This window comes from Euleptes europaea, chromosome 6 (genome assembly GCF_029931775.1).
Source record: "Euleptes europaea isolate rEulEur1 chromosome 6, rEulEur1.hap1, whole genome shotgun sequence".
Taxonomy (NCBI): Eukaryota; Metazoa; Chordata; class Lepidosauria; order Squamata; family Sphaerodactylidae; genus Euleptes; species Euleptes europaea.
This window is the reverse complement of record NC_079317.1, coordinates 58008310-58034113: the sequence shown is the minus strand read 5'-3', so window position 1 is coordinate 58034113 and position 25804 is coordinate 58008310. Positions and strand designations below refer to the sequence as shown.

At 43.5% G+C, this 25804-nt stretch overlaps 2 protein-coding genes across 17 annotated transcripts in view; one reads left to right on the top strand and one right to left on the bottom strand.

Moving 5' to 3' along the window:
- The window catches only part of GPHN (gephyrin), a 321466-nt gene that overhangs the window by 87867 nt on the left and 207795 nt on the right, over positions 1–25804 (top strand). For 15 of the 16 annotated variants that reach the window (XM_056850804.1, XM_056850798.1, XM_056850801.1 and 12 more), the window contains exon 3: positions 12910–12967. In XM_056850804.1, coding sequence (XP_056706782.1) covers positions 12910–12967 — 58 coding nt within the window. Of the gene's footprint in view, positions 1–12909; positions 12968–25804 lie in introns of those variants that run through there. The other variant, XM_056850812.1, reaches the window with a different exon arrangement.
- Positions 2400–6525, bottom strand: LOC130479753 (DNA-directed RNA polymerase II subunit RPB9-like). Its single transcript, XM_056852166.1, has 2 exons — positions 6484–6525; positions 2400–2771 (listed from the first exon to the last, which is right to left on the bottom strand). The coding sequence occupies exons 1-2, from the start codon at positions 6523–6525 to the stop codon at positions 2400–2402; spliced, it is 414 nt and encodes a 137-aa protein (XP_056708144.1).

Here is a 25804-nt window from a genome sequence, read left to right as displayed (position 1 = left end):
TGTCTAAAGCTCCTCTTAGCCAGTATTCTTGTGGTGAACCCGATTTCCCACATTGTAATGTCTGCCAAGTCAGGTGGTCTTCCTTGGGATCTCTGTGACAAAAGGATCAAACTGATCTTCCGTAAGAACTTTTGAAGCTTCTTCAGCCCTTAGGGATTCCACAGTGTGCTCTCTATTTGCCAGAGCTATCTATCTCTGGGCCTTGGACTACTTTGCCACCAGCAAGGACATCCCTATAGAGCTGAAGGATGATAGAAAGTAATTTGTCCTGACAGCAGCATTGATAGCAGATGCCTCTCTTGATACCATCCAATTGTCCGCCAGGGTAATGGCTTCTAATGTCACAATGTGCAGTAATACCTCGCTGTGAGTCTAGGAAGTGGACTCCACCTCCCAGACCCAGTAACCAGTGTTCCCTTCAAAGGGGTTAACCTTTTGGGGGGACGCCATAGACGTCCCTCTTTCATGTCTGTTGTCTCATTATCCAGTGTGAAAGGTGTCTATCTATTCCTTCAGCATTTCTTTTTGCCTTGCCGTGGAAGGCCCTATAAATAATGTAGAGAATGAAGAAATTTCGTAGGAAATTCATAGGAAAATCTGTAGTTCAGATGGCAACTGGGATGGGGAGGAATTTTGGCTAATGGATCATTACTCCTAAATGATATACTGCAATATAGTATTTTAAAATACTTATGTTCATTAAGGCTTAGGAATAATATTTAGAAGAATGGGAAACTGGGAAAATAGCATTTAAAAAGTGAGGGTTTTTTTATTAGATGATGTTGTGGCTTATTTCTAAGAAGGCACAAAAACTCCCCCAATAACTATTGTCATCCACTTTGAAGTACCATAGTGAATTTGGAAAGCACACACTTTGGGCAGCTTAAAGTAAGGAGCATCACAGCTATGAAACATATCTTGACATTTATCCAAGGTAGTAATATGCATGAATAAGCATTTAAAATCGGGTGATAGGGCTTGGAGGAAAACCAACTGAGGCTTTGATTGGTGCTCCAAGAAATAGCATTATTTTATTTTATTTTGCTTGGAAGAAAATATTCAAGGTAAAAATAAAGATATAGCTGACTGTCGTTATGGCAATTTTGCATTAAGCTTAATAGTTATGGTATCTAAAAATAGTGAGAGTTTTAAAAAAGATTTTTATATTTTTGGTTTAATGTTTTGTGGGCTTTGGATTCTTCTCTCCTATCTAGTCTTGATTTTTTCCCTATTGCTTATGGAAGAAGGAAAAGTATTCTAGCAGAGATTTGTTTTAAGTACAAACTGTTTATTTGATACAGTTATTTTTCTGATCAAGGATAACTGACCTGTAGTTAAATCTGTATTTTCCAATGAACTCCTTCTGTAATCAATGGAGACTTCCTAAAATTGACCAATGAGGGGGAAATTTTGTGCTACAGTATATCTCGAGTTGTTTTTTGAGTAGCATGAAGATTCTTTCCCTCTCAGAGACTCACTTTGTGCTTTTAAAAAATGTTTTCAGTTTTCTTTTATATCAAGAACCTTGATTTAAGAAGTGATGTGTTCACTTAAGTTAGAACTCCACATGCAGGTGAAATTAAGTTTTAAGCTTTGGCTGCAACTAAAACTAAAGGTGAAAAGACAACCCTTAAAAAAAGGGCTTTTTGCCTATTGGTCTTCTGGCACTGGTGGTTAAAAAAAAAGTAAATAAACCTGTGTCTCATTATGTGTTTTATACATAGCTTCTTTGGCTCAGAGCTGGGGATCCATAAATAGGGCTCCCTCAACCATATCCCAACTTGGGGAGGGATGTAGTCTTATCCTGGTTGTGTTAAGCTTTGGCTTTACACTAGTCTTGTCTTGCCTGATTGAGAGATGCTTGCCAGTAGTGAGATGACAAGTACATTTTTATAAGTCCTGAGCTTGGCCTTAGACTTAAAGTCTTCCTCGTATCCCAAGCAATACTTTTAATTTACAGTAAGGTAATTAAAAACCTATTTGATTTGATATGGTTTGTCAACATAGGAAAATATAAGCCATATTATCTGTGAATTATGCTTGCACTAACAAAAAGGCCTGACTGTCTTAACATTAACTTTAGCACAATACTATGTTCCTCTTTTTATCAAGTTGGTTTCCCCCCAAAAAACTTTAATATTTTAAGTAAAGTTCATTTGGTTTTTGATCAGTAGTTCTCAAATGTTAGGAACTCAAGGATCCCTGTTTTTCTTTAAAGTTTTTTATGGACCTTCACTAGTACCCATCGCACTCCAGACAGCCATTCCCAGTTTTATTAACAGACTCCACAACAGTTCACAGAGGCTAGAAGCACAGACAGGAGCTTCTGGAATAAAGGGTGCTTCCTGGCAAGAAGGAATGGGGCTTTGCTGATGGGTGGCTTTCCACTGCCAAACTCTTTACTCAGTCCAGTGGTGCCCGCAGGGTGAGGCTGTGCAGACATAATACAGCCGCATGACATCCTCTGCCCTCGCGCTGTGACACTGGAAAAATACCGTTTCTTTGTGGCTGCACTTCTGACAGGGATGGTCCTCCTTTTGGGGCAGAGTTGGGTCCTGAGAAACGTCGGCAATGATCTGGGTCAGTTCGTCTACTTCGTGTGTGATCTTGTTGATGTAGATGCAGCTGTTGTCAGCTTCCTGCTGGTAGTCACAGTTCCGGCATGCATACAGAAGGATTCTGTTCTCCTTGTCTTCCTTAGGATGCAACATGTTGTTGCAGAAATGGATCCCCATGAAGCCAGGCTCGTTGGCCCCTTCCGACCGACAGCCCTTTTCAAAGTGTGCGCAGCAAGACACTTATGCATCATGAAGGCCTTTGTCCTCTCTGTCAAGGAACCTTAAGCTAAGATTCATTGGGAGAGGCGGGGGCAAACAAGACAAAACCAAAAAGACTGAAGTGAGATTCCTCACACTTCAGGAGTAGCATTTTCTGTCAGAAGCGTCTCCATAAATCTCATCTCCCTTAGCTCCAAGAGCTCCAGCAGGGTTTGAAGGAAAAACAAGCACAGTTCCATTTGCAAAGCCTGAGGTGGCAAGACTCACTGACCTCTCGAACACCTTAGTCCTGGCCCGGATAGAAGGTGGTCTCTCCTCCAAGGGAGACAAGCCAGAGGGACCCCCTCCAAACTCTTGGGGCACTCGCCAGTAGCATCGAAAGTTTTCAGCTCAGTCTCCTCTTCAAGGTAATGACCAGCTCCACACTCAGCAGTCATCCTGACTCAGCTAGCCAAAATAACAAACTCTCACAATCCAGCTCAATATTCCAGCACAGAGCTAAACAGGAGCTTTGAAATTCAAGGCTTCAACTCGCATGCACACCTCTAGTCAACCATCTCAAGGGACCTTAAGCCAAGATCCCTTGGGAGGGGCAGGGTAAACAAGACAAAATCAAAAAGGCTGGAGTCCTTGCATTTCAGAATCATAGAGTTGGAAGGGGCCATCTAGTCCAACTGCCTGCTCAATGTAGGATCAATCTAGAGCATCCCTGACAAATGTTTGTCCAACTGCTGCTTGAAGACTGCCGGCGGGGCGGGGGGGCGGGCTGACCAATGTGTACAGTAGAACTATGACATCTTGCAGTTTGGATGTTATGCCCCTGTCTATATACCCCAATATCACATTAGCCTTGTTCACACACAGTATTACCCAGAAGTGTATCTCCCATCCAGTATGCATGTTTCTAATTTTTGTTACCTAGATGAAAAAACCTGCATTTGTCCTTGTTGAATTGCATCTTGTTCACATCTGCCCACTTTCCCAGTGCATTGAGATCTTGTTGAATTTTATCTTTAACTTCTGGGGTGTTCACTACTCCCAATTTGGTGTCATCTGCAAATTCAATGAGTAGTCCCTCCACCCCCTCATCCAGATCATATAAAAATATTGAAAAGTACCGGGCCCTAACCAAGCCCTGTGGCACCCCACTGGACACCTCTCTCCAATTTGATGAAATGCCAATGACAGCTACTCTTTGGGTGTGGTTTTCCAACCGGTTCTCTGTCCACCTATCTATCCTAGAATCTAGTCTGCAGTGCTCCACCTTACCTATCAGTACATGTCCAAAGCTTTGAAATTCAGATAAACGATGTTGATGGCATTCCCATGATCCAGTAAGCTCGTCACTCAATCAGAGATGGAAATTAAGTTGGTCTGGCAGGACCTGTTAGGAACAAATCCATGCTGGTTTCCTTGGATCACCAAGTTGTCCGTCAGATGCTTGCAGACTGACCCTTTTAAAATCTGCTCCAATATCTTCCTTTGGACAGAGGCCTGACTGATGGTCCTGTAGTTTTCTGGGTTATCCCTCCTTCCTTTTGTGAAGATTGGGATAGCATTCGCACTCCTCCAGTCTGTGGGATAGCATTTGCACTCCTCCAGTCTTGTGGCACATTTCCCACCCTGCAAGAGGTCTTGAAGATGATGGCCATTTGTACCCTTGTAGGCAGTAAGAGGGGCATTTCAAGGCCCCCTCCATGGTTTTGTGTTCTGTCTTTTACTTTTGTTTTGTTCCCTGAAAAGGGGATGGGGTGACAGTGTCTTTAGAGCTACGAATTCCCACATTGCATGAGAAGCAATTATTCTGCTTCATCAGTGATTTTTGTCAGCACAACTTTTCATTTCTGTCAGGGGCATTTCCAGGCTGAAAGGGTTTAGGGAGGCACACCGACTCTGGCCCTACACCCCAATCCTCACACCACAGTGCCAGTGCAGAGGCCTGCGCTTGAGTTGCACCAGTGCGCAGCCACAGTGGAGCTGTTCTGGCGGCCGAGAGCAGCTCAGCAGCACTGGGGTCCTGTGCTGGTGTAACTGGCCCTTACACTGGTGTACCTTAGAGATATGCTGATGTAAGGATTAGTGGGCTCCCTGAGCTACCCCCCACCCTGATGGCACTGTTAGACTGGAATAACTCTGTGTAGAAATGCACTGTAAGGATCCAATACCTTCCTTCTGCCAATGTCCAGCCAAAGAAATTAGCCTTGTATTGTGTATTTTAGTGCATGCTTTCCTTTTTTGGTATTTGTTTAAAGAAGCCTACCATTTCATAGGCAGATGACAAATTATTATTATTGCAACATGAATGCACATGGTGCTTTTCATTGAAAAAATCAGCAAAAATCTTAAGGTCAGGTCTTTTCCCAAGGAGCTTTTGATCTAAATTTAGATAATAGAAGACAGAGAGAAGAAGGTAGAAGGCAAACTGGAATGAATTGAAATTTGTGAACAAGACAACCTTTATAATCTGAACAATGCCTTTATCCTATGAAATTTTAGATTAGGAGCTGTGGCTTTTCTTGAAACTTGGGCTCATTTTCATAGGATTTTTGGTTTGCAGTTTAGCTATTGCTGACTATTATATTATAATAAAGGATCTCAGGAGCATCTTCCAAAATTATGGGGATCTGAGATAGCTAATATTTCAGTTTGTGCAAGACAGAAATTTAAAATATTATATTAAAATATATTTTTATTTTTTTAAATCCAAAGGTAATACTTTTTGTTAAGACCAACCAAAATAACACAACACAGAGTGCTCACTTACAAGCCTGTCAGAATTCTTGAGACTGGATGTTAAAAAGAAAGTGTGGGGTCGTGATGAAAAAAATCACTTGGGCCCTGATCGTAAGTCATCTTTGTCAGCGTCGTGTAGAATTCCATGCTAACTTTGACATTACTGGTCATGAAGTCTGCATGGTATCAGATTGCTCCCTAGCCATGCCAGCAACAAGAATTTTAAATAATTAACACCTCCCTTTCGTGATTTCATCATATCTCAGAAGTATTTGAAGACCCCCAGGTTCGTGACAGGAGGTGGGCAATGGCAAACCACCTCTGAATGTCTCTTGTCTTGAAAACCCCACCAGGGATCACCATAAGTCAAATGTCACTTGACGAGGGGGGGGGAACCTCCTTTTAGAAATAAAGATGCTGACAGCTGATGTCTGTCTGACATGAAATGAAACACACAGTTCCCTTTTAAAAGACTTTTATTCTCCCTTTGTTGTGTTATTTTGCATTGTCTTAATATAATTATTTATTGCATTTTTATCCCACCCTGCCCCCATATAGCTCAAGGTGGCATACACTGTTTTCTCTTCTATCTTGGTGTGATCTTTATAACAGCTCTGCGATGGAGGGAGGGGCTGTGGCTCAGTGGTGGAGCATCTGCTTGGCATGCAGAAGGTCCAGGTTCAATCCCCAGCATCTCCAGCTAAAGGGCTAGGCAAGTAGGTGATGTGAAAGACTTCCGCCTGAGACCCTGGAGAGCCACTGCTGGTCTGAGTAGACAATACTGACTTTGATGGACCAAGGGTCTGATTCCGTATAAGGCAGCTTTCATGTGTTCATGTGTTCAGGTTAATCTGCAAGAGGGAATGACTGGCTCAGTGTGTCACCCAGTGAACTTTATGGCTTTTTTTGATCCTGGGTCTCCCTGGTTTTAGTAGAACACTTTTAAATAACTTTTTCCCCTGTCTACTCTCACCCTGTCTCTCACTTTCTCTTTTATGTGTGCTACTTTCTTCATGCTCTGCTTCCTTGCTACTTCTACACTTGTAAATGTTCTAAATAAACTTGTTAAGTTTAAGACGTTCTTGCAACTTCTAGTATAGGGAAGTATTGAATCCCAGTGCTTCTATGCTTCATTTGTTCTGTGGCATTTGAGCAAAGTGCATATGAGTCTCTAACAAAGTAGGCCTAATAATTATGGTTCCCATAAGCAATCGTCCAATGGAATGTACAATACAAAGTGGAAAACTGTTATAAGACAATGAAAAGCAGGAAAATTACAGCCAACCAAAGCAAAGATTTACCGGATTGTTTGCAATTTGGACCTAAGAAGTCTTAAAATCAAGAATTCTCTAGAAGGGGGTGGCTTCTCTAGTGAGTGTGTGTGTGAGTGTGTGTGTGTGTGTGTGAGAAAGAGAGAGAGATAGCATAAGTAATGTCTGTGTACCCTCTTTTTGTCTTGAAATATTTCACGGATTTCAAAAAGGAGCATACATTTGATCCTAAAAGCTTGATCAAAGTTACTCTTCAAACTACATTGCTCAATGACACTCTGGTAATCTTTCTTACTGCCATTATAACAGCAGCATTGGGTTTATTTCTATAGTTAAATTCATGCACAATTCATAAAAAGGCTGTCCTTTCACCAGGGCTGGCAGTTAAGCCCAATGAGATTTCTTTGTTGCATCATTCTCATGATCTAGTATTCCCATGATTTCTTAGAGTTTAATGGAAAATAGCTCTTGTATAATGAGTGATCCCAAAGCCAGTTTGAAAGAGAAACTGGGGAAGTGTGTTAATGTTCCCAACTCCTACAACTAAAGAACCACTGTGAAAAAGAATAAGAAAGATTAAGAAAGTGTAAAAGAAGTTAAGAAACAAACCAGTGATTGCCAAGAGAAATCATTCGCAGTAGAAAATAAAGTTTTAAACACTTGTACTTTCAAATGTATCAAGGTGGTTCACATACAATATATCACTTGAATTTAACCATCTCAAACTTCTCTGTTCTGTTATTCTGTTACAATCTACATTTCCTGTTATTGAAGATCTGCTAACCTGACTTTTAAATCTCACAAAAAGAGACAAATAAACCTATTTCAAGTTTTATTTCAAAAAGCCTCTCCAGTGCCAAATATTTCTGACCTTCTTATTATTCAAAATAACCCTCTCTGTTGTACCAGTGTCCAATTATTTCTTGTTATATAGCCTACCTCCTGCCGGCCTGCAAGATCAATTAATTTTTTTGGTGGTAGCTGAGAAGTTTGAAGGCATCTTGATCTGTGCTAAAAGTAAATTTCATTCTTTGGGGGACACATTACAAACATGATGATCACATCAACAATTATAATTTTAATACTATTCCTTTTTGCTTTATTTATCCTACTTTGCTGTTTTTTTAAGTCTTACTCCCTAAAACAAAGAATAGATGTTATCCCACTCTGATAATTCAAGTACTAGTACGTCTTATATTTGTTTGTTTTTTCTTCTCTCTTTCTTAGTCCTGCCTTTTCTGCCCTGGTATATTCTCTAGTAGTGTCTTCGTCCATTTGATAAGTATGGGGTTGCTGACAAGCAGTTTCAAGCAACTTCTGTTGCAGTTACTCAGGAGTAATTATTTGTGGGCCCGCCATTTATTCATTAACAGCAAGCTTCTGGCCTAGTCAGTTAAGCCTTCAAAGGAAAAATAGTCATCAAAATGGGCCCTTGGGATAATGTATAACGCCTGACCAGGTACTGCAAGGAATATTGTGAGAAGAGAGTACCTGATTAAAGAACCCTAATGAAGTACATTACCACCACACTAGAGAGGGTACTACACAGTTTTTAAGATAGTTTCTTTAGAACTGTTATAGCAACAACAAAAATGCTCCTTTTGAAATAGTGTTTTTATCTCTGTTTCACTTTCTTCAGGGATATGTACATGCTTTGTTAGAGTACGTAAGTCATCAAGAGCTTTCCTGTTAATCTTTTTGGTGCATTTTGCATGTGTTTTCTTACAGTTTATTTTCCACTCTTCTGCAGAAATATTCATTGCCTAATGCCTTCATCACATAGTGCTTTCTAGTATTTTCCATCAGATATCAGCATGTGTCTGAAAATATAGTAAGACTGTATAGCATACTTCAGGTTAGGGCTGTTGAAAAAAATTCGGTATAATTTGGATTCGGCAAAATTCAACACGTTTTGATTTGGGCCGTGCCGAAGTTCAAACTCCCCCGCTTTGGATCCCCGAAATTCGGGCGAGATCCAGAGTTCGGGGGAAAATTCGGGCCCCCCGCACGCCTTCAGAGGGCTTCCCTGAAGGCGCGGGGGGGGCCCTTTAAATAGATCTGTGCCTCCCGGCTGGGAGGCACAAATCTCCCCCCTGCCCACCTTCAGGGAGCTTCCCTGAAGGCACGTGGGGGTCATTAAACAGATCTGCGCCTCCCGGCTGGGAGACACAGATCTGTTTAAAGACGTCCCGGGAAGAGGGGCGGGGGGTCTTTAAACCCCTCTGCCCTGCCTGCGCAGACAGCGCAGAGGGGCTTGACAACCCATCCCCCTCTTCCCAGGAGTCCCGGGAAGAGGGGGGTCTATTCCACGCCCCCCGCGCGCCTTCAGGGGACTCCCCTGAAGGCGCGCGGGGCCCCTTTAAATAGATGTGTGCCTCCTGGCCGGGAGGCGCAGATCTATTTAAAGGGCCCCCGCGCACGCCTTCAGGGGACTCCCCTGAAGGCGCGGGGGGCGTGGAATAGATCTGCGCCTCCCGGCCGGGAAGAGAGACGGGGTCTTTAAACCCCTCTGCGCTGCCTGTGCAGACAGCGCAGAGGGGCTTGACAATCCATCCCCCCTCTTCCCGGGACTCCCGGGAAGAGGGGCGGGGGTCTATTCCACACACCCCCGTACGCCTTCAGGGGACTCCCCTTAAGGCTCGTGGGACCCCTTTAAATAGATGTGTGCCTCCCGCAAGGAGGCGCAGATCTATTTAAAGGGCCCAAGTGTGCGCCTTCACGGGCTTCCTTGAAGGCGCGCGGGGGGGGGGCGTGGAATAGATATGCGCCTCCCAGCCGTGAAGGCGCAGGGGGCAGAGGGGTTTAAAGACCCCCCCTCTTCCCGGGACTCCCAGGAAGAGGGGCGGTGGGTTGTCAAGCCCCTCTGCGCGGGAGGGGGGAAACAGATCTGCGCCTTCCAGCTGGAAGGCACAGATCTATTTAAAGGGCCCGAATTCACCGAATTTATTCGGGAACATCCCTTACTCGCCGAATTTGGCTCCCCGTTTTCCCCCCTTGAGTTTAGTTAAATCCAAACCGAAAAACCGCCGAATCGGGGGAAATTCGGCTGTTTTTTCGGTTTGGGCCAAACCGAATCGACAGCCCTACTTCAGGTATTCATAATACTTTATGAACATTATCTACATATCTGATAGCCACATACAGCCCCACAGTGTCAGTCAATAATCCCCACTGCAGGATCTTCCAGGGCTAGAGTGGAGATTTTTGCAAACCCAATGTATATTTCTTTTTTGTTAGTTGGGCCAGACTCAACTTGCTTGAGACGCATGGTGACCAGAGATGCCATGAAATTCTGAGCCAGTAGAGACAAGGCACCTTTGGCTTAAATGTTGAAGATCCCCCAGAACAAACAGTCTGGGGGTCTCCAGCACTATGCCCAGTTTTGTCAGCTCAAACAGGGTAATCACTACAGACCTAAGTGGCTGTTAAACCAGTAGAATATATCATCTGTCCTCAGATTTAAATACAAAGAACAATCAACAAATGTTGGAAATAGGTTGCCTTGGGGATGAGAAAGGGAGAAACTGTGGTATGGGCACTTGGAGGATGATAGTCTCCCCCCAGCTTCTGGTCCAGGGTTGATTAAAGACCATATAACCAGGTGTGTTTAATGTAGATAGATAATCCCATCTTTTCCTTCCAGCCAGGTTTTGGTGATGCAAGCCAAATCATTGTTCTCCTCCTCCATTTGCCCATGCTGTTTTATTCCTCACTAGTCTGTTATTGCATGATATTAATGTCAAAACAGTTGAAAATAGAGGCCCTTGTACAGGCATCTTTCAAGTTGGGATGGAGGTTAGATGAATGATCACTCATATGTGGCCACCTTTGAAAATTCTCCTGCCTCCCACCACTATATCTGCTGGTTTCATTGAAATAGTGGTCTCATCTAACCTTCTGCTCCAACCATAGGCAGATGCCATTAAAACTAAGACACACAAAGCACTGACGTCCTGCCAGCCCTATAGTAGCCACAAAAACATTCTGCAATCCACAGTAGAGTTGCACTGAGGATGTTTTCGTGAAGAGGGCATTGCCATGGTCTATTCTTAGGCCAGTGCTGTTACTCACTTCACGGCAAATTTACTTGAGGGCTGGAGAATGAAAAAAGGTTTTATCAGGTTTTTCCCCACTTCTTGGGATGTTTGATTCCTCCTGTTTCTCAAGGGTTTAACATAACACATGAAGAATTTTTTTAAAAACTGTAGAATTTTCCCTCCCAGGAGTGCTTTAATCTGTTCTAATAGGTCAAACAGGAAGAGAATCTTGCAGCGTATTTTCAAGGTAATCCAATTCTAACTGTATGGCATGCTGTCCAGTAAAAGATTTGGGGCATTATTCCGTACTTTTCTAACACAATACAGAGGCTGCATCACAAAACAAAAAATTTAAAATTTGACAGATGTAGGACATGAATACTATATTCCATTGTGTGAATCAAAGTATACTTTTGGCAGCTAGTTCTTTATTGGAGAGAATCTCAGAAAATGCATAAATAGCCATCACATTCACATAAAAATAAGTGAGAAATAAATTCAGCACAGTCTGAATTTATTTCTCAGTTATTTTTATGTGAATGTGATGGCTATTTATGTATTCCACAGCACCCCTTCCTGTGTCTTGTGGAATTTCATTCAGGATGGTCCCCCTGACCCTTAGCCGAGGGTTTTCCAGATAGTATAGAAAGTTAGTGGATGAAGCGGAAGGTAGGAAAGATCCATTCCCGTAAACCTTTTCCATTCACAGGACTCTGTATGCCTGAGATTTTGAAAACATTGGAATATGTGGTAGCAAGAGAAATAAAATAGGAAAATGAATAAAGATTAATCTATGGGTAGATGGTTCTATCTGAAACATACAGAACAGAAACTGTGTTCCTCAAGTACTTGAGGGTCAGATTTTTATCTACGTTATGTTAGCTGCCCATCATCATATGACTCATTGCTCCTCATTCTGATACATGGTAGTAGAAAACTAAGGTGTCATTATTGTCAGTGGCGTGAATAAGACACACCGTATCTTAGAACTGTAACCTAGCTATGTAGAAGAATCAATTGTGCAGCCAAGAGAATAATTTTTTCACAATGCCATTGAAATCATATTGAGAAGAGCAAATATAAGATGAATAAATGATTTAGCATTATTAACACTAATGAGTGAATTGTGAATTTTATTTCTTCCTCTGCCACTACCTCATTTATTATATTACGTGTTATATGTATGTCGAATAATTCAGTTTTGCAATGTGGCCATGAAGAAAAGTACTATTAAAATGGTTTATACGTGTTTGTGAGTACATCATCCTTAAAAAACATATTAATTAATATATTGTCGAAGGCTTTCACGGTCAGAGTTCATTGGTTCTTGTAGGTTATCCGGGCTGTGTAACTGTGGTCTTGGAATTTTCTTTCCTGACGTTTCGCCAGCAGCTGTGGCAGGCATCTTCAGAGTAGTAACACTGAAGGTTACTACTCTGAAGATGCCTGCCACAGCTGCTGGCGAAACGTCAGGAAAGAAAATTCCAAGACCACGGTTACACAGCCCGGATAACCTACAAGAACCAATATTAATTAATCCTTCCCACTTTAAAATTTACGTTGTGGTTTTTGGCACTCTGAATTGCTTTATTAGAGGCTCTGATTTGTTAAAGGTATGTGCCACAGAATTAACTGGTCATAATTGGTCTTAAATGGTTCTGATGGTTTATAGCAAGCTGTCAGAGTGGCATGGGAAGCAATAAGTAAGGGGTTTTGCAAGCAAAACTTACTTTGACCCCTTCATACACACCAGTTGTTAGAATCTGACCATGCAGAACAGAGCGTGAAGGAGAGACATGTGTAATGCAAAAGAATATTCTGGGATTAAAATTTGCATTACAAGCCCAGTTAAAGCAAGAGCTGCTTTTAAGTCTCACGATTTTGGATAATGTACATCTTATTCCGGATGCCAGTGTATAGTGTTGGAACGATGCATAATTTGTACCACCTTGCCTGGCCAAGCACAGTTTGTTCCTAGAAGTTAACTATAGGAAGGTTTCTGTCTCCTGAATTAAATAGCAATAAAAACATCAATATTTCCCATGCTAATTATTGCTGGATTTTGAGAATGTGTTCTTCTCCATATTTCAGATTGGGTGGGACTATATCAGCATACAAAATAGTTCCTGATGAAATAGAAGAAATTAAGGTATAGTATTCTATTCTTCAATACTTGTATTTTTTGTTGTTGTTGAAGAGTTTCTGCAATGTTAAAACTTTCATTTTATTAATCCTGGAATATACAGTCATGATTTCACTACTAAATTTAACAGTGGCTATCATGACATCTGGAGTAATCGGTATAATACATTAACAACATAATGAAAAATTGCTTTTGTCATTTCTGTTCATTTGTTGAAGCCCCCTTTTACAAATAAGTTTGAATAATTATTTCAACTGCATTTTTGCAAAGCCAGAAATTTTGAGTCAACTTGGAAAGTAATACACAGGTTTTACTGTCCAATTTTGTTTTTAACCAATTACTTCATTCATGCTTTAAGTATTTAGTTAAACAATAATTCGAGTCATTGAGTTGGATCCAAATTTAACTTCAGTGTCACAACTTTGCAGAAACAATTTTTCATCTGCCTTCTCTCTGTCCTACAGCCCCATGTGAAATGCCACAGCTGGTAGTTGGGGGACCATCCAGGATGCCCTGCAGTGTGAGAGATGCAGTGAGGACAGAGACTTGATAGGAATTGTTCTTCCTCTCTCCAGCTCCTGGAAGTGTACCTTCTGTTCATGAGACTATCATGTAAGAGGGACAGAGAATGGTTCCTGCTGAGTCTCCTTGTGCACTGAAGCCTACATGCATATGACATTCTATTCTTAAGGGTTCCCAAATTCTCAGCAGTAGCATTTCATGGGGTGCAGCAATTTGCTGGTGAGGAGGAAACTTATGAAAAATTACTTTGATCAAGTTGCAGTATTGATGTAACTTTGTATCCAACCCTAAGACTATTTTAGCCTATATTAGTTATCCTCAACAAGTCATCCAGTGGTTCCTTGTCAGCTGACTGAGCTCATCCCGGGTAAGTACATCACAGCTGCGTCCCTTGGATTATTATTTATTTACATTATTTATAGTCCACCTTTCTCATTAAGACTCAAGACAGATTAAACAGTATAAGTCAATACAGTCCACAGGATTGGGCATTTAATAAACAATGCAATTCGCCCTTGACTGAAGAAATCTGAGCAGAAATCTGAAACAGAGCTGATACAAAGCTGAAGCGAAGCATACATTTTTAAACATGACACTTTGCTTGATGCAGAAATTAATAATGAGGATGAAGATTATGATAATAATTATTTTATTAGTATCCCACCCTCCCCCTGCAAACTGGGTTCAGGGCAGTTAACATCATATAAAATACAACATAATTTAAGATAAATGCAATGCAATGTAAAATTCAATAAATACAATCCTACCCCAATGGCACCAAGAATAATAGGAACATACTTACAGCACCTGTGATGGACAGCTGCATTCCAAGAAGCTGCCCTGGTCCTAGACACACACACACACACAGTGATTGACAGGAAGTTCGAAATAGAATTCTGAGAGTGGCAGTTAGAACTCTGTTAGTTAAGAACAGAGAGTTTAGTGAGAGGGAGAGGTTGGCAGACAGAGGTTGGAAATAGCTGGGCAAGATGTTAGCTGTCTGGTGGAGAATTTCTCCTCAGGAGTCAAAAAGGAACATATTTTGGGTATTTGGATCAGGACAGGATCCACAACCAGTTATATAAGGAAAACAGCTCTAAAGTTTATAGAGTGATTCCTAAGAGTAATAATGGGAGACAGCTCTGGTAGAGGAGTGATCCCAGGCCAGTTTAAGAGAGAAACTGGGGAAGTAGGTTCCCAAGTTCCTAACTCCTACAAGTAAAGAAACACTATGGGTGAAAACGCATGGTTGCTTTAGCCTCCTTTATTCCCTGTTTCAGCCAGAATTCAGCCAGGATCGAACGCATGCGTTTCACTGAATGTGTATTCGATCCTGGCTGAATCCTGGCTGAAATGGAATAAAGGAGGCTATGCGTTTTTGTCCTTTGTCAAAGAAACTTAAGTTTAAGAAACAAACAAGAGACTGCCAAGAGAAAGCCTTCTCAGCAGAAAATCAAACACTTCAAACACTTTTATGTGAAACATCTTAGTTACATCTTGAATTACAAAATATCCTTGTATATATCCATAAGAAGTTCCTCATCCTTGTTTTTCTGTTACAAGCCAAATACATTTTATGACACTTTGTTAACCTCACCTATACTATCCTCTAAGTGGAGACAAATAAAATCTTTTTAAAGTTTTACTACAAAAAGCCTCTTGAGTGCCATATATTTCTGCCCATCTTATTGAAATAACTCCTGTTGTAGCAATAAACAGAATACAGTGGTATAGTCCACAGTTCCTATCCCTTTACAAAAGCATTTTTCTGCACCGTTTCATTGCAGTGTAGCCCTATTAAAGGTAAAGGTAAAGGTCCCCTGTGTAAGCACCGGGTCATTCCTGATCCATGGGGTGAAGTCACATCCCGACGTTTACTAAGCAGACTGTGTTTTACTGGGTGGTTTGCCAGTGCCTTCCCCAGTCATCTTCCCTTTACCCCCAGCAAGCTACCGTAGGTACTTATTTTACCGATCTCGGAAGGATGGAAGGCTGAGTCAACCTTGAGCCGGCTACCTGAAACCAACTTCCGTTGGGATCAAACTCAGGTCGTGAGCAGAGCTTGGACTGCAGTACTGCAGCTTACCGCTCTGCACCACGGGGCTCCTTACCTGTGTAAAAAAAGCTCTCTTGAATAATTGCATTTTGTATGGTTTGTGAAAAGTCAGTAGAGTAGGAACCTTTCTAACCTTGTCATGTAGGCTATTCTATAAGGTGAGGGCCACAACAGAGAATGCACATGTATAGGCAGTTGCTTATGTTGCCTGTTTGCATGGTGGCACCTGTAGAAGCCCTGCTCAAACAAGTGAAGCTGTCATGGCAGCCCAATTATTTTCAAGGGCTATAGTTACCAGGAACATATCTTACCGTGTCTTAAAATAGCTACTTTGGCTGCCAGTTTGTTTCTGAGACCAATTCAGGGTTCTGGGTATGACCTTTAAAGCCATAACTTAGGACCCACATGTCTAAAGGAACATCTCCTCCTGTATATCCCCATGCGCCAGCTGCAGTCCTCAGCCTACCATCTATTGGTGGTTCTTCCATTAAGGAAGTCTGCCTAGCATCAACCAGAATCTGTGACTTCCCCATTGTCACTCCAACTCAGTGGAATAGGCTTCTTGAGGACTGTTAAATTGGACTGTTTTTAATTGTGATTTGTAAGCCACCTTGAGCCGTGAAGAAAGGTGGGATATAAATATTTTAACAAATAAATAGCTAAGTTTACATGTAAGAATTTAGAAGCCAATTTAGATGGGATCCTGAGTGCTCTGAAGATTACATGTAGCCTTGATCCCTGTTCATTTTGGTGGATGAAATCTTACCTGAACAGTGTGCGGGAACTGTTGTTGAAGGTCAGAAATACCGCTGTAAATGAGGTGGCTTGTGTTAGTACAGTCTTGCTCTTAGTACTGTGGCAAAAGAGAGTTTTGAGAGAAGTAGTTATTTGCTCCTATTAAAGAAGCTCTCTTTAGATAAGGAGATGGTGTCCAGTTATTGGCTGGTCTCAAATCTGGCTTTACTGGGGCCGGTGAAAGAGAGGGTGGTTGCTGAACAATTTGATGGTTGCCTGGATGACATTTCTGCCCTTAGCCCTTTTCACTCTGGCTTCATGTTTTGCTATGGGATAGAAATGGTCATGGTTGCTCTAATGGACAATGTCCATTTATGTATTGATACAGGCCATACTTTATTGATATTGCTTGACCTCTTGCAGCCTTTAACATGATTAACCTCTTTCTGTTGATGGAGCATTCAGAGACTTGAATGAGCATTAGAGATGGAGAACTTGAACGATTCAAGTCCTTGTGTGACCATGTAAAGAGGGCTGTGATTGGAGATGCTGAATTAGCTGTTTGGGATTTGTTCGGTGTGGTTCTACAGGGTTCAGTGTTTTATCCTATCGTCTTCAATATGTATGTGAAACTTGTGAATGTCATCATTGATAGCTTTGGATTTGAGTTCACTGATATGCTGATGATACCCTGTTATATGGTTCTTTCTCTAAACCACCAGATGGCAGTGTTGGTGTTCTTGACCAGCATATGTCTTTTGTGGTCAAGTAGCTGAGGGGAAACAAGCTAAATCAGGAGATGGAAGTGATACTGGTTGGCAAGGCAGATGTCCTTACCAAAGTATTGTGCTTCTCACCCTGGATGTGGTTACCATAACCTTGTCAGGTTCAGTTGAGAGCTTAATCATATTGCTCGATCTTGCTCTTAGTACTGCGGCAAAGGTATCTTTTTCTAACTGTAATTGGCACTTAAGGTTGCTGTGTTTTTGGGCTCCGACAGAGTGACCAAACCGATCCGTGTTACAGTATTGATTTAATCTAGATTGGTTCAAATCTAGACTACTGAAACATGTTCTTTTGATGTAAAAATGTCAACTCATTTGTTATGGGAGGCAAGTGACGATAGTCACATCTATTTTATGATCATTACATTCATTGCCTGTATGTTTATGAGTTTATTCCAAGGTGTCGCCATAAGTCAGCTGCAACTTGATGGCACTTTACACACACAGGTCTCCTTAGTTCAAGGTTTACTGGATATTTTTAGCTGCAGTCAGGTGAGTACAACTACTGCCTGTTCGGAGCTTTCTTTGTCATTTCCCACACATGGTAGAATGTTCCTCCAGAGCATTTTCGAAAGACATCTGATCTGCTGAATTTTCAGAGACAATGGGTGAAAACACATGGTCTCTTTAGCCTCCTTTATTTCCTGTTTCAGCCAGGATTTAGCCAGGATCGAACGCACGTTCGGCGAAAACGGATATGATCAATCCTGGCTGAATCCTGGCTGAAACAGGGAATAAAAGAGGCTAAAGCAACCGTGCGTTTTCGCCCAATGTAAAATTGAAGTACTTTGCAGGGTTTGTTCAGCTGAATTTTTTTATTAGTAGTAGTATTGGCTCTGGAAGACTTTGTGGTGCAGCTTGTCCAATGTGTATTGAAATATGTTTTAAATATAGTTTCAGGAGTAGCTGTGTTGGTCTATAATAGAAGAGCTGGATTCAAGTTTAATAGCGCCATAGAGTCCAACAAGATTTTTGTGGTATATGCTTTAAAGAGGCAGAGCTCCATTTGTCAGATACCAGATCTGACGAAGGGAGCTTTGACTCTTGAAAACAGCTTATAGTGAAGCACTGACATAATGTAGACAAACAAACAAAAAGAATACATGGGTCAACTGGCCTTGGATCAACTAGCTGGCTCACTCAGGGCTATGAGATCCATGGCCCTTTGGTTTGTGCCAAAAAGCTATTTTTTCTGGTCACATTCAGGTTTAAATACCTCTAACAGGAAGCAAAACAGAAGCTCAGACCAGATCTAATGCTACTGGCATGCATGTTCCTAAGATTCTTCTTTCCTGCTCAGTTTGTAATTGCTTGGATAAGTTTCAGTTATTGCAGTTTAAGGCTGGGATCAAGTTGTTTAGATAGATGTAATCTAACATCTATGCTCAGCTCTTATTAATTGTGGTTTCTTACATGTAGCTGGAAGGGATGGAAAGAGTGGGTCCTCCACTCCCCTTTTGCCATCAAGTCACAGTTGACTTATGGCAACCCCATGGGATTTTCAAGGCAAGAAATATTCAGAGGTGGTTTGCCATTGCCTGCGTGTCGTAATCCTGAACTTCATTGGTGGTCTCCTATCCAAATACTAACCAGGGCCGACCCTGCTTAGCTTCCAAGAACTGATGAGATCAGGCTAGCCTGGGCTATCCAGGTCAGGACTGGGTCCCAGTAGTAGTTAATATCTCTTCAGGGCAACAGGAAATTCTGGTCCCTTCTGTGTTTTGTTTTTAATTCTCTGATATTTACTATTTGTACTGTTGATATTGAGTTACTATGGGCTGTTACTTTGTTAAGATTAATGTATTTAACATATTTTATTAATGAATTATTACGTTTTAAATTTTGTCAGCTGCCTTAAATTTCACAGGCAGGTTATAATTTTTAAACGTCAAATAATAACAGCATATAAAGATGCAGAATCAGATGGTTTATTTATTGGTGAAATGCTTGGTGTTGGAGCATGTACCTCAGGATATATTAAGAACAATAGATAACATTGAAGAAGGAGGCATTTTGTTGACTTTGTTTACCAACATGAGTTGTTGAATACTGTGAGAGATGTTTTAGAGTTCAGAAAGTTTAAGGTAACACCCATTTTATTTTGGCTTTTACAAAAATAATACTTAAAATTATTTTGCATTGCATAATTTTTATTATCTGCAAATACAATGATGTGATTTCCAATAGCATCAAAATTAGCAAGTAGGAACATCAGATATTTTCAAGAAATGGTCATGCACACACATACACACACACTTTAGGACCCTTGTTTAAACCTAGAGTCTTTGTTAGTAAGATAAAGGTGAGGATCATTAACATGTTCATAATATCTGGGTTCCTTATAATATCTCCCAGCAGCTTCTTACAGATAACAAAGAACATTTGTTGAGGTTACAGAGCCTCACAAAAGGCCACTATGAATTTCTTTCCTATGCAGGTGAAAACATGCAACACACTTTTTAATAATAAATACATTTTTTACAAGGCTTACACTTGCTTTTGGATTTTTGTCTCCCTCCCCACACAGGATTTAGTTTAAAGCCCTCCTTATCAGGTTCACAAGTCTCTTGCCAAACACATTTTTCTTACCCTTGTGAGGTACAAACCATCTTCAGACAGAAAAACTTCATCTCAAAAGTGTAGGCCATGGTCCAAGAAACCAAACCTTTCAGAAGATGCTTCAAAGAAAGTGGAATTTATTTTTTAGAAACTTCCTACTGTGCATTTGTAAAAACTGAAGAGTCAGAAAAAGAGTTATATTGGAGCTGGGGTGGATGAAAAGGTAGTGGTAATTTGGAAAGAGAAGAGACAGTGAGTAGTAATACCTTAGATTAGTGTCTTCTTCTGATCAAGACTGCTCTATTAACCACTAGTTAACTTGTGACCTACATGAAATGTGAGTGTTCAGCACATCATTTACCTGTATCTGAATGTGTTCAGATGTTGAAAAGGACAACTACACATGCATGACCACAAATTGCTTTGCCACTGCTGGCTGTTGCTATCACTTTCTTGTCTGCTGTTTGACATCTAATTAACTTTCTCTCAAAATTACCATTTCACAATGAGGTTTCTGTCCCTTATGGCAGCGTCTCTCAGTGTTCATTAATGGCTGATGAAGTGTTCAGCTCTGGATAAATTCATTGCATGCACCTTCTCACTCTGCCTCTTGGGAATTGTAGTTCTCCCCACTCTACATCCAACAAAATGTTGCTTTTAATATTTGTTTTACTGTTTGACTAATGAAGGATGTGAATCATGGTCACCACACCATTATGTGGCCCAATGTTTATTACTAGGGGTGAGTTGCAGTTTGTGAATCTTATGATCCGTTCTTTATGTGTGACAGTACAATACATAACTATGACAGTGCAGGTGCAAAAAGTTGCAGATTGGGGGAGGCTGAGCCAGCCTGCCTTCCTTGGTCTGGGGACCCCCATAAAGGGTCTGGAGGGTAGACCTGTCTGCGTTACACAGGTGGCAAGGCAGCAACACTATGGTGGAGAACGCCCATGTGGAACCCTTAGACTTACCATCCCATGGTGCTCCCCCAGAAGGTGGGCTGGAGTGATGGGTTGTGTTATTGGTTGACAAGCAAGTCACCTGATTATGGATCCCACCCTATGCTATGCCATTGCTCATGTGATTATGCTTAATAAAGGCTGTGGCCCAGAGTAGCATCCCTTTCACTCAGTGATATTATTTTTAATGACTCTTCAGTATTGAAAAGCGACCCTCATCCATCCAATTTGTGTCTCCAAGCACTATCAGAATGAACTGTTAGGGAGAAACAGAGATGGGTGTCACCCACATATTCGATACAGCTTGCTACAAACCCCAGCTTGCTACAAACACTGTGGGAAGCAGATTATTGTCTGAGGTGGTGGGAACTGCTAGTTAAAACTTCAAGGAAGAAACTTGTGGCAAGTTCTGAGACCAAAGCCAGAATGAAGTATTTTCAGCGCAGCTGAGTAACATATCACATCGAAGTGGGTCCAGCTTCCAATTATACCAAAAGGTATAGCACCAAACACATTCCTAGTCCAGTAAAAGCTCTGCTATTTGGCATTTGATTTTCTAGAATACTTGATCCACTGGTATTGACCAGAGGGCAAGTTTCCCCCCCTCAGCCACCATGCTCCTGAGTCTTCTTGGGTGCCCAAGCCCCACTCCCATCATTCCAGGTGGCCAGCTTGATGATTCTGGTTATTGTTGGGCTTCTGACAGCCAGTGATGCCAATTGACATCATCCTCAGGTGCCTCCTTAAGCCTGCCTCAAGCTATCAGGAGCCAGCTCTGCTGAAGAGCTCCAAGGCAGCTGGCCCACTTGTATTCCTTCTACAAAGAACAGCTCTGTAGCTGAGGGGAAAGGGTCCTTCCAGGTGTTGGGTCTGTTGCCATGGCATTCCCAGTGGAGTGTGTTTGGTTGCTGCAGATTCCTTTGAGTAAGGAGAAAGGGCACGACAATACGCTGGAGTACCCAGCACACTTGATTAATCAGCAACCTGCATTCCCTGTAAATCAGGGGTGGGGAACCTCCGGCCCATGGGCTGGATCCGGCCCATGAGATCATTTTGTCCAGCCCCCGGCTTGCCTGCTGAGGCCGGGAACTCCACGGCCCACCTGCCAAGGCCGGGGAGCTCCACGGAACTAGCTGTCGCTAGCCAGGCCCTCATCTCAGCACTTTGGGCTTCACAGGGAAGCCGGACCACATGCACACAAAGCTGAAGGTTGATTGGGTGATTGTGGGGGCGTTTCCCCCAAGTCTCCCTGCTTCCTGTTCCTTGCGAGAGAGAGAGAGAAAACATGTGCCTGGCCAGCTCTCTCGCTAGCCCAACTTTGTTTCCTTGGCCCCCTCCCCTTCGCCCGTGCCCTACCGGCTTTTTCCAGGCGAGTGAGTGGCTTACCTCGAGCTCTTGGGGCGGTGAAGCCCCTGCTTCCATTCCCCCCCCCGCCTGTGCGCTTGCCCCACCGCGGCCTCAAGTTCTTGGGGTGGCCGAGACCCCTGCCTCCATCCCCCCCGCCGCCTGCATGCTTGCCGTGCCACTTGCCAAGGGTCTCCGCCCAGCTTGAGCCCCTGGCCCCCGTGCTTGCTGCGCCGCCGCCGAAGGGTCCCCCCCAGCCCTGCCCGTGTTCCATTCCCCCGGCCTGCACGCTTGCCGTGCTGCTGCGGGAGGGTCCCCCCCAGCCCTCCCGGGCCGCTGATGAGTGTGTGTGTGTGTGTGAGCTCTTGACCCATCGAACCAGAAATCACCACAGAGACAATCAGATTCCAAGCAGATGGCTTTACTGGTCAAATAGGTAATACAGTGCATTGAAGGCAAGATGACAGCTATGGTTTGTCTTGCCCGTTATTTGGAAATATAAGGCAGAGAAACGGCGGGAGATTACAAAGCATAAACAGAGCATTATTTCCCAGGAGTGGCGTTCCCAGGCTTTGGTATGTGTAGCTGTCCTTGAAGTCTGGACGGTTCAGCAGAGAAACGAAAGGAAACATCTAAACCGAGATAACAGCCTGACATCCTGCTCCCCTGAAGGCCCCCTCCCATCCGGCAAGGGGGCTGGTCTGTCCGGGTAGGCATTGTGAAAGGCGTTGACGAGTTTGGGGGCGGAGACATCCCGCGCGCGAACCCATTCGTCATAGGCAGGGGGGAAGTGTTTCCAGCGGATCAGGTATTGCAAGGCCCCGTGGTGTATGCGGGAATCGAGGATTTTGGAGACTTCGAAATGTTCCTCCCCCCCCCACCATTATGGGCTGTTCAGGAGGCGGCTCCGGGTGCCATTGTGGGGAAGCAACATGAGGCTTTAGAAGGCTGATATGGAAAACGGGGTGTACACGCCTCAGAGTTTTGGGGAGAGACAGTTCCACTGTGACAGGATTTATGAGGCGGATGATGGGAAATGGGCCAATGTATTTAGCATTGAGCTTATGGCACGGATGGGTGGAGCGCAGGTTCTTGGTGGAAAGCTATACCAGGTTACCCACTTGCAGGTCCCTACCGGGGGAACGATGCTTGTCGGCCTGCGCCTTGTACTTGCGTTGGCTCGGTCTAGGTTGCTAACCAACCAGGGCCATGTTGTACGGAGGGTATGTGCCCAAGAGGCAATGTCGGCATCCCCCTCCCCCTCTAATCCTTCTGTTGGGGTGATAGGACCGAAGTCCTGTCCATACACCGCATAAAACGGGCTGAAACCTGTGGACTGATGTACAGCATTATTGTAGGCATATTCTGCAAAAGGCAACAGTTCCACCCAGTCATCTTGGTGGTAATTGACATAACAACGCAAATAGCATTCAAGTACAGCATTGACACGTTCGGTTTGACCATCCGTTTGGGGATGGTATGCACTAGACAACCCCTGCTCCACCCCCACCAATTTGAGAAAAGCTTTCCAAAACGTAGCAACGAAACTACTTCCGCGGTCGCAGATTATCTTGCGCGGAAACGAATGTAGTCTAAAGACATGTGACACGAAGAGGCGGGCCAACTTCTGAGCGGAGGGGATCCCCGCACATGGAACCAAATGTATTTGCTTAGAAAATAAGTCAGTGATAACCCATAACACAGTTTTCCCCCCGCTGAGAGGGAGATCCGTCATAAAATCCATAGCAATCACTTCCCAGGGTTTGCTGGGTATTTCAAGTGGTTGCAGTAGTCCTGGGGGCTTGCCTTGAGATCGTTTGACTGTGGCGCAAACAGGACAGCTGCGAATAAAAGAGTCAATGTCAGAACGCATTCCCCCCCACCAAAATTGTCTGCGCAACAGGTGAAGGGTCTTTAGGAACCCAAAGTGTCCAGCTGTTTTTACTCCATGAGCCAAGTGTAAGACGTCTTTTCGGAGCGCTTTGGGTACATATAATTTCGAGTCTTTGTACCAAGAGCCTCCTTGTTCGATTACACCAGGAGGCAGGGTTTGATCAGAGCATTCCATAAGGCATTGTTCCCGAAGGAAATTTAAGAAAGATTCGGAGACGGGAACCCCCCCTTGTTTACGGTGGTAATAGGAGCAGTTATGGGGGTTGACGAGGGGGAAGTGCTTACGTGCGGTGGTGTGCAGACTGCAGGCGGCTGGGCGGCCGGTTGGGTTGGAGGAGCTGGAGCGCCGGCTATCGTGTGTTTCCGTTGTGGGGGCAGCTGGGCGGCCGGTAGGGCTGGAGGAGCTTGCGCGCCGGCTACCGTGTGCTTCCGCTGGATCAGCGTCTGGGATCGAGTTTGTACAGCCAGTACGGGCAGGGCTTCTCTTTGCGCGGGCGTAAATAAAGAGTCTGTTGGCCGATCGAGTTTCGCCGGGTATTGAGGCAACCGGGAGAGAGCATCTGCGAGAACGTTTTGTTTTCCTGGGACATGCTTCAGGACAAAACGAAACTGAGCAAAGAATTCCGCCCAACGCTGTTGTTTCGTGGATAACTTATGGGTTCCTGTGAGGGCGGCTAGATTCTTGTGATCGGTCCAAACTTCGAAGGGGACTTTAGACCCTTCCAGGAATTGTCGCCATAGAGTAAGTGCATGGTGAACGGCTGAGGCTTCTTTCTCCCAAATGGGCCAGTTCAATTGGGAGTGCGCAAATTTCTTGGAGAAGTAAGCGCAGGGGTGAAGGAGACCATCTGGTCCTCTTTGGAGCAGGGCCCCTCCCATAGCTACGTCGGAGGCATCGACTTGTACAATGAACATTCGATTTGGGTCTGGGTGCCGTAGCACAGGTTCCGACGTGAAAAGGCGTTTGAGGGCTACAAAGGCGGTCTGGCATTGATCAGTCCACAGTATCTTAGCGGAGGGTAATGTAGCAGAGCTTCCTTTACCCTTGGTTTTCAGAAGGTCGGTGATGGGAAGCGCTATTTGGACGAAGTTAGGGATAAATCCGCGGTAGAAATTAGCAAAGCCCAGAAACTTGTACTTGCTTGCGGTTGGAGGGAGGAGTCCAATCGAGGACGGATTGGACCTTGGCCGGGTCCATGCTAAGGCCATGATGGGAGATTATATATCCCAAGAAAGTTATTTTGCTCTGGTGAAATTCGCATTTAGCCAACTTTGCAAAGAGTTGGTGATTGCGCAGGCGGTGCAGAACTTCTCTGACCAAAGTGACGTGCTCGTCCATGGTTTTTGAATAAATAAGAATGTCATCCAAATAAACTACCATCCCGCGGTACAGTAAATCATGGAGGATTTCGTTGATGAGTTGCATGAAGACCCCCGGGGCACCTTTTAACCCGAAGGGCATCACAAGGAATTCAAAGATTCCAAAACAGCTAGAGAAGGCAGTGAGGGGTTCGTCCCCCTCGCGGATACGGACGCGGTAGTAGGCTTCTACCAGGTCCAATTTGGAGAATATACGTCCCTCTTGTAGTTGTCCCAAAATATCTGAAATTAGCGGTATAGGATAGGCGTTGGCTTGAGTAACTGCATTGAGTTTTCAGAAGTCAATGCAGAGGCGTAGGTCGCCCTCCTTTTTTCGGACGAAAAACGCGGGGGCTGAGTTGGGAGCATTCGATGGGCGAATGAACCCTCTGGCAAGGTTTTTGTCCAAAAAGTCCCGTAGTACAGTGCGCTCGGAAGTGCTCATAGGGTAAATCTTACTCTTGGTTAATGTGCAGTCCTTCACCACCTCAATTGCACAGTCAGTGGCCCGGTGGGGGGGTAAGGCATCACATTCTTTATTATTAAAGACATCCGCAAAGTCCTGGTATACATCAGGTAGGGACGGCGGTGATGGGACATCGGAGATTAATGCCGGAGCGGGTGGAGA

Coding starts and splice junctions, on each gene's coding strand:
- LOC130479753 (XM_056852166.1), bottom strand. CDS start 6,525: ATGAAGAAAGTAGCACACATAAAAGAGAAAGTGAGAGACAGG. Junction 2,772..6,483: donor AAGAGAAAGTGAGAGACAGG/GTGAGAGTAGAC, acceptor CACTTTGAAAAG/GGCTGTCGGTCGGAAGGGGC.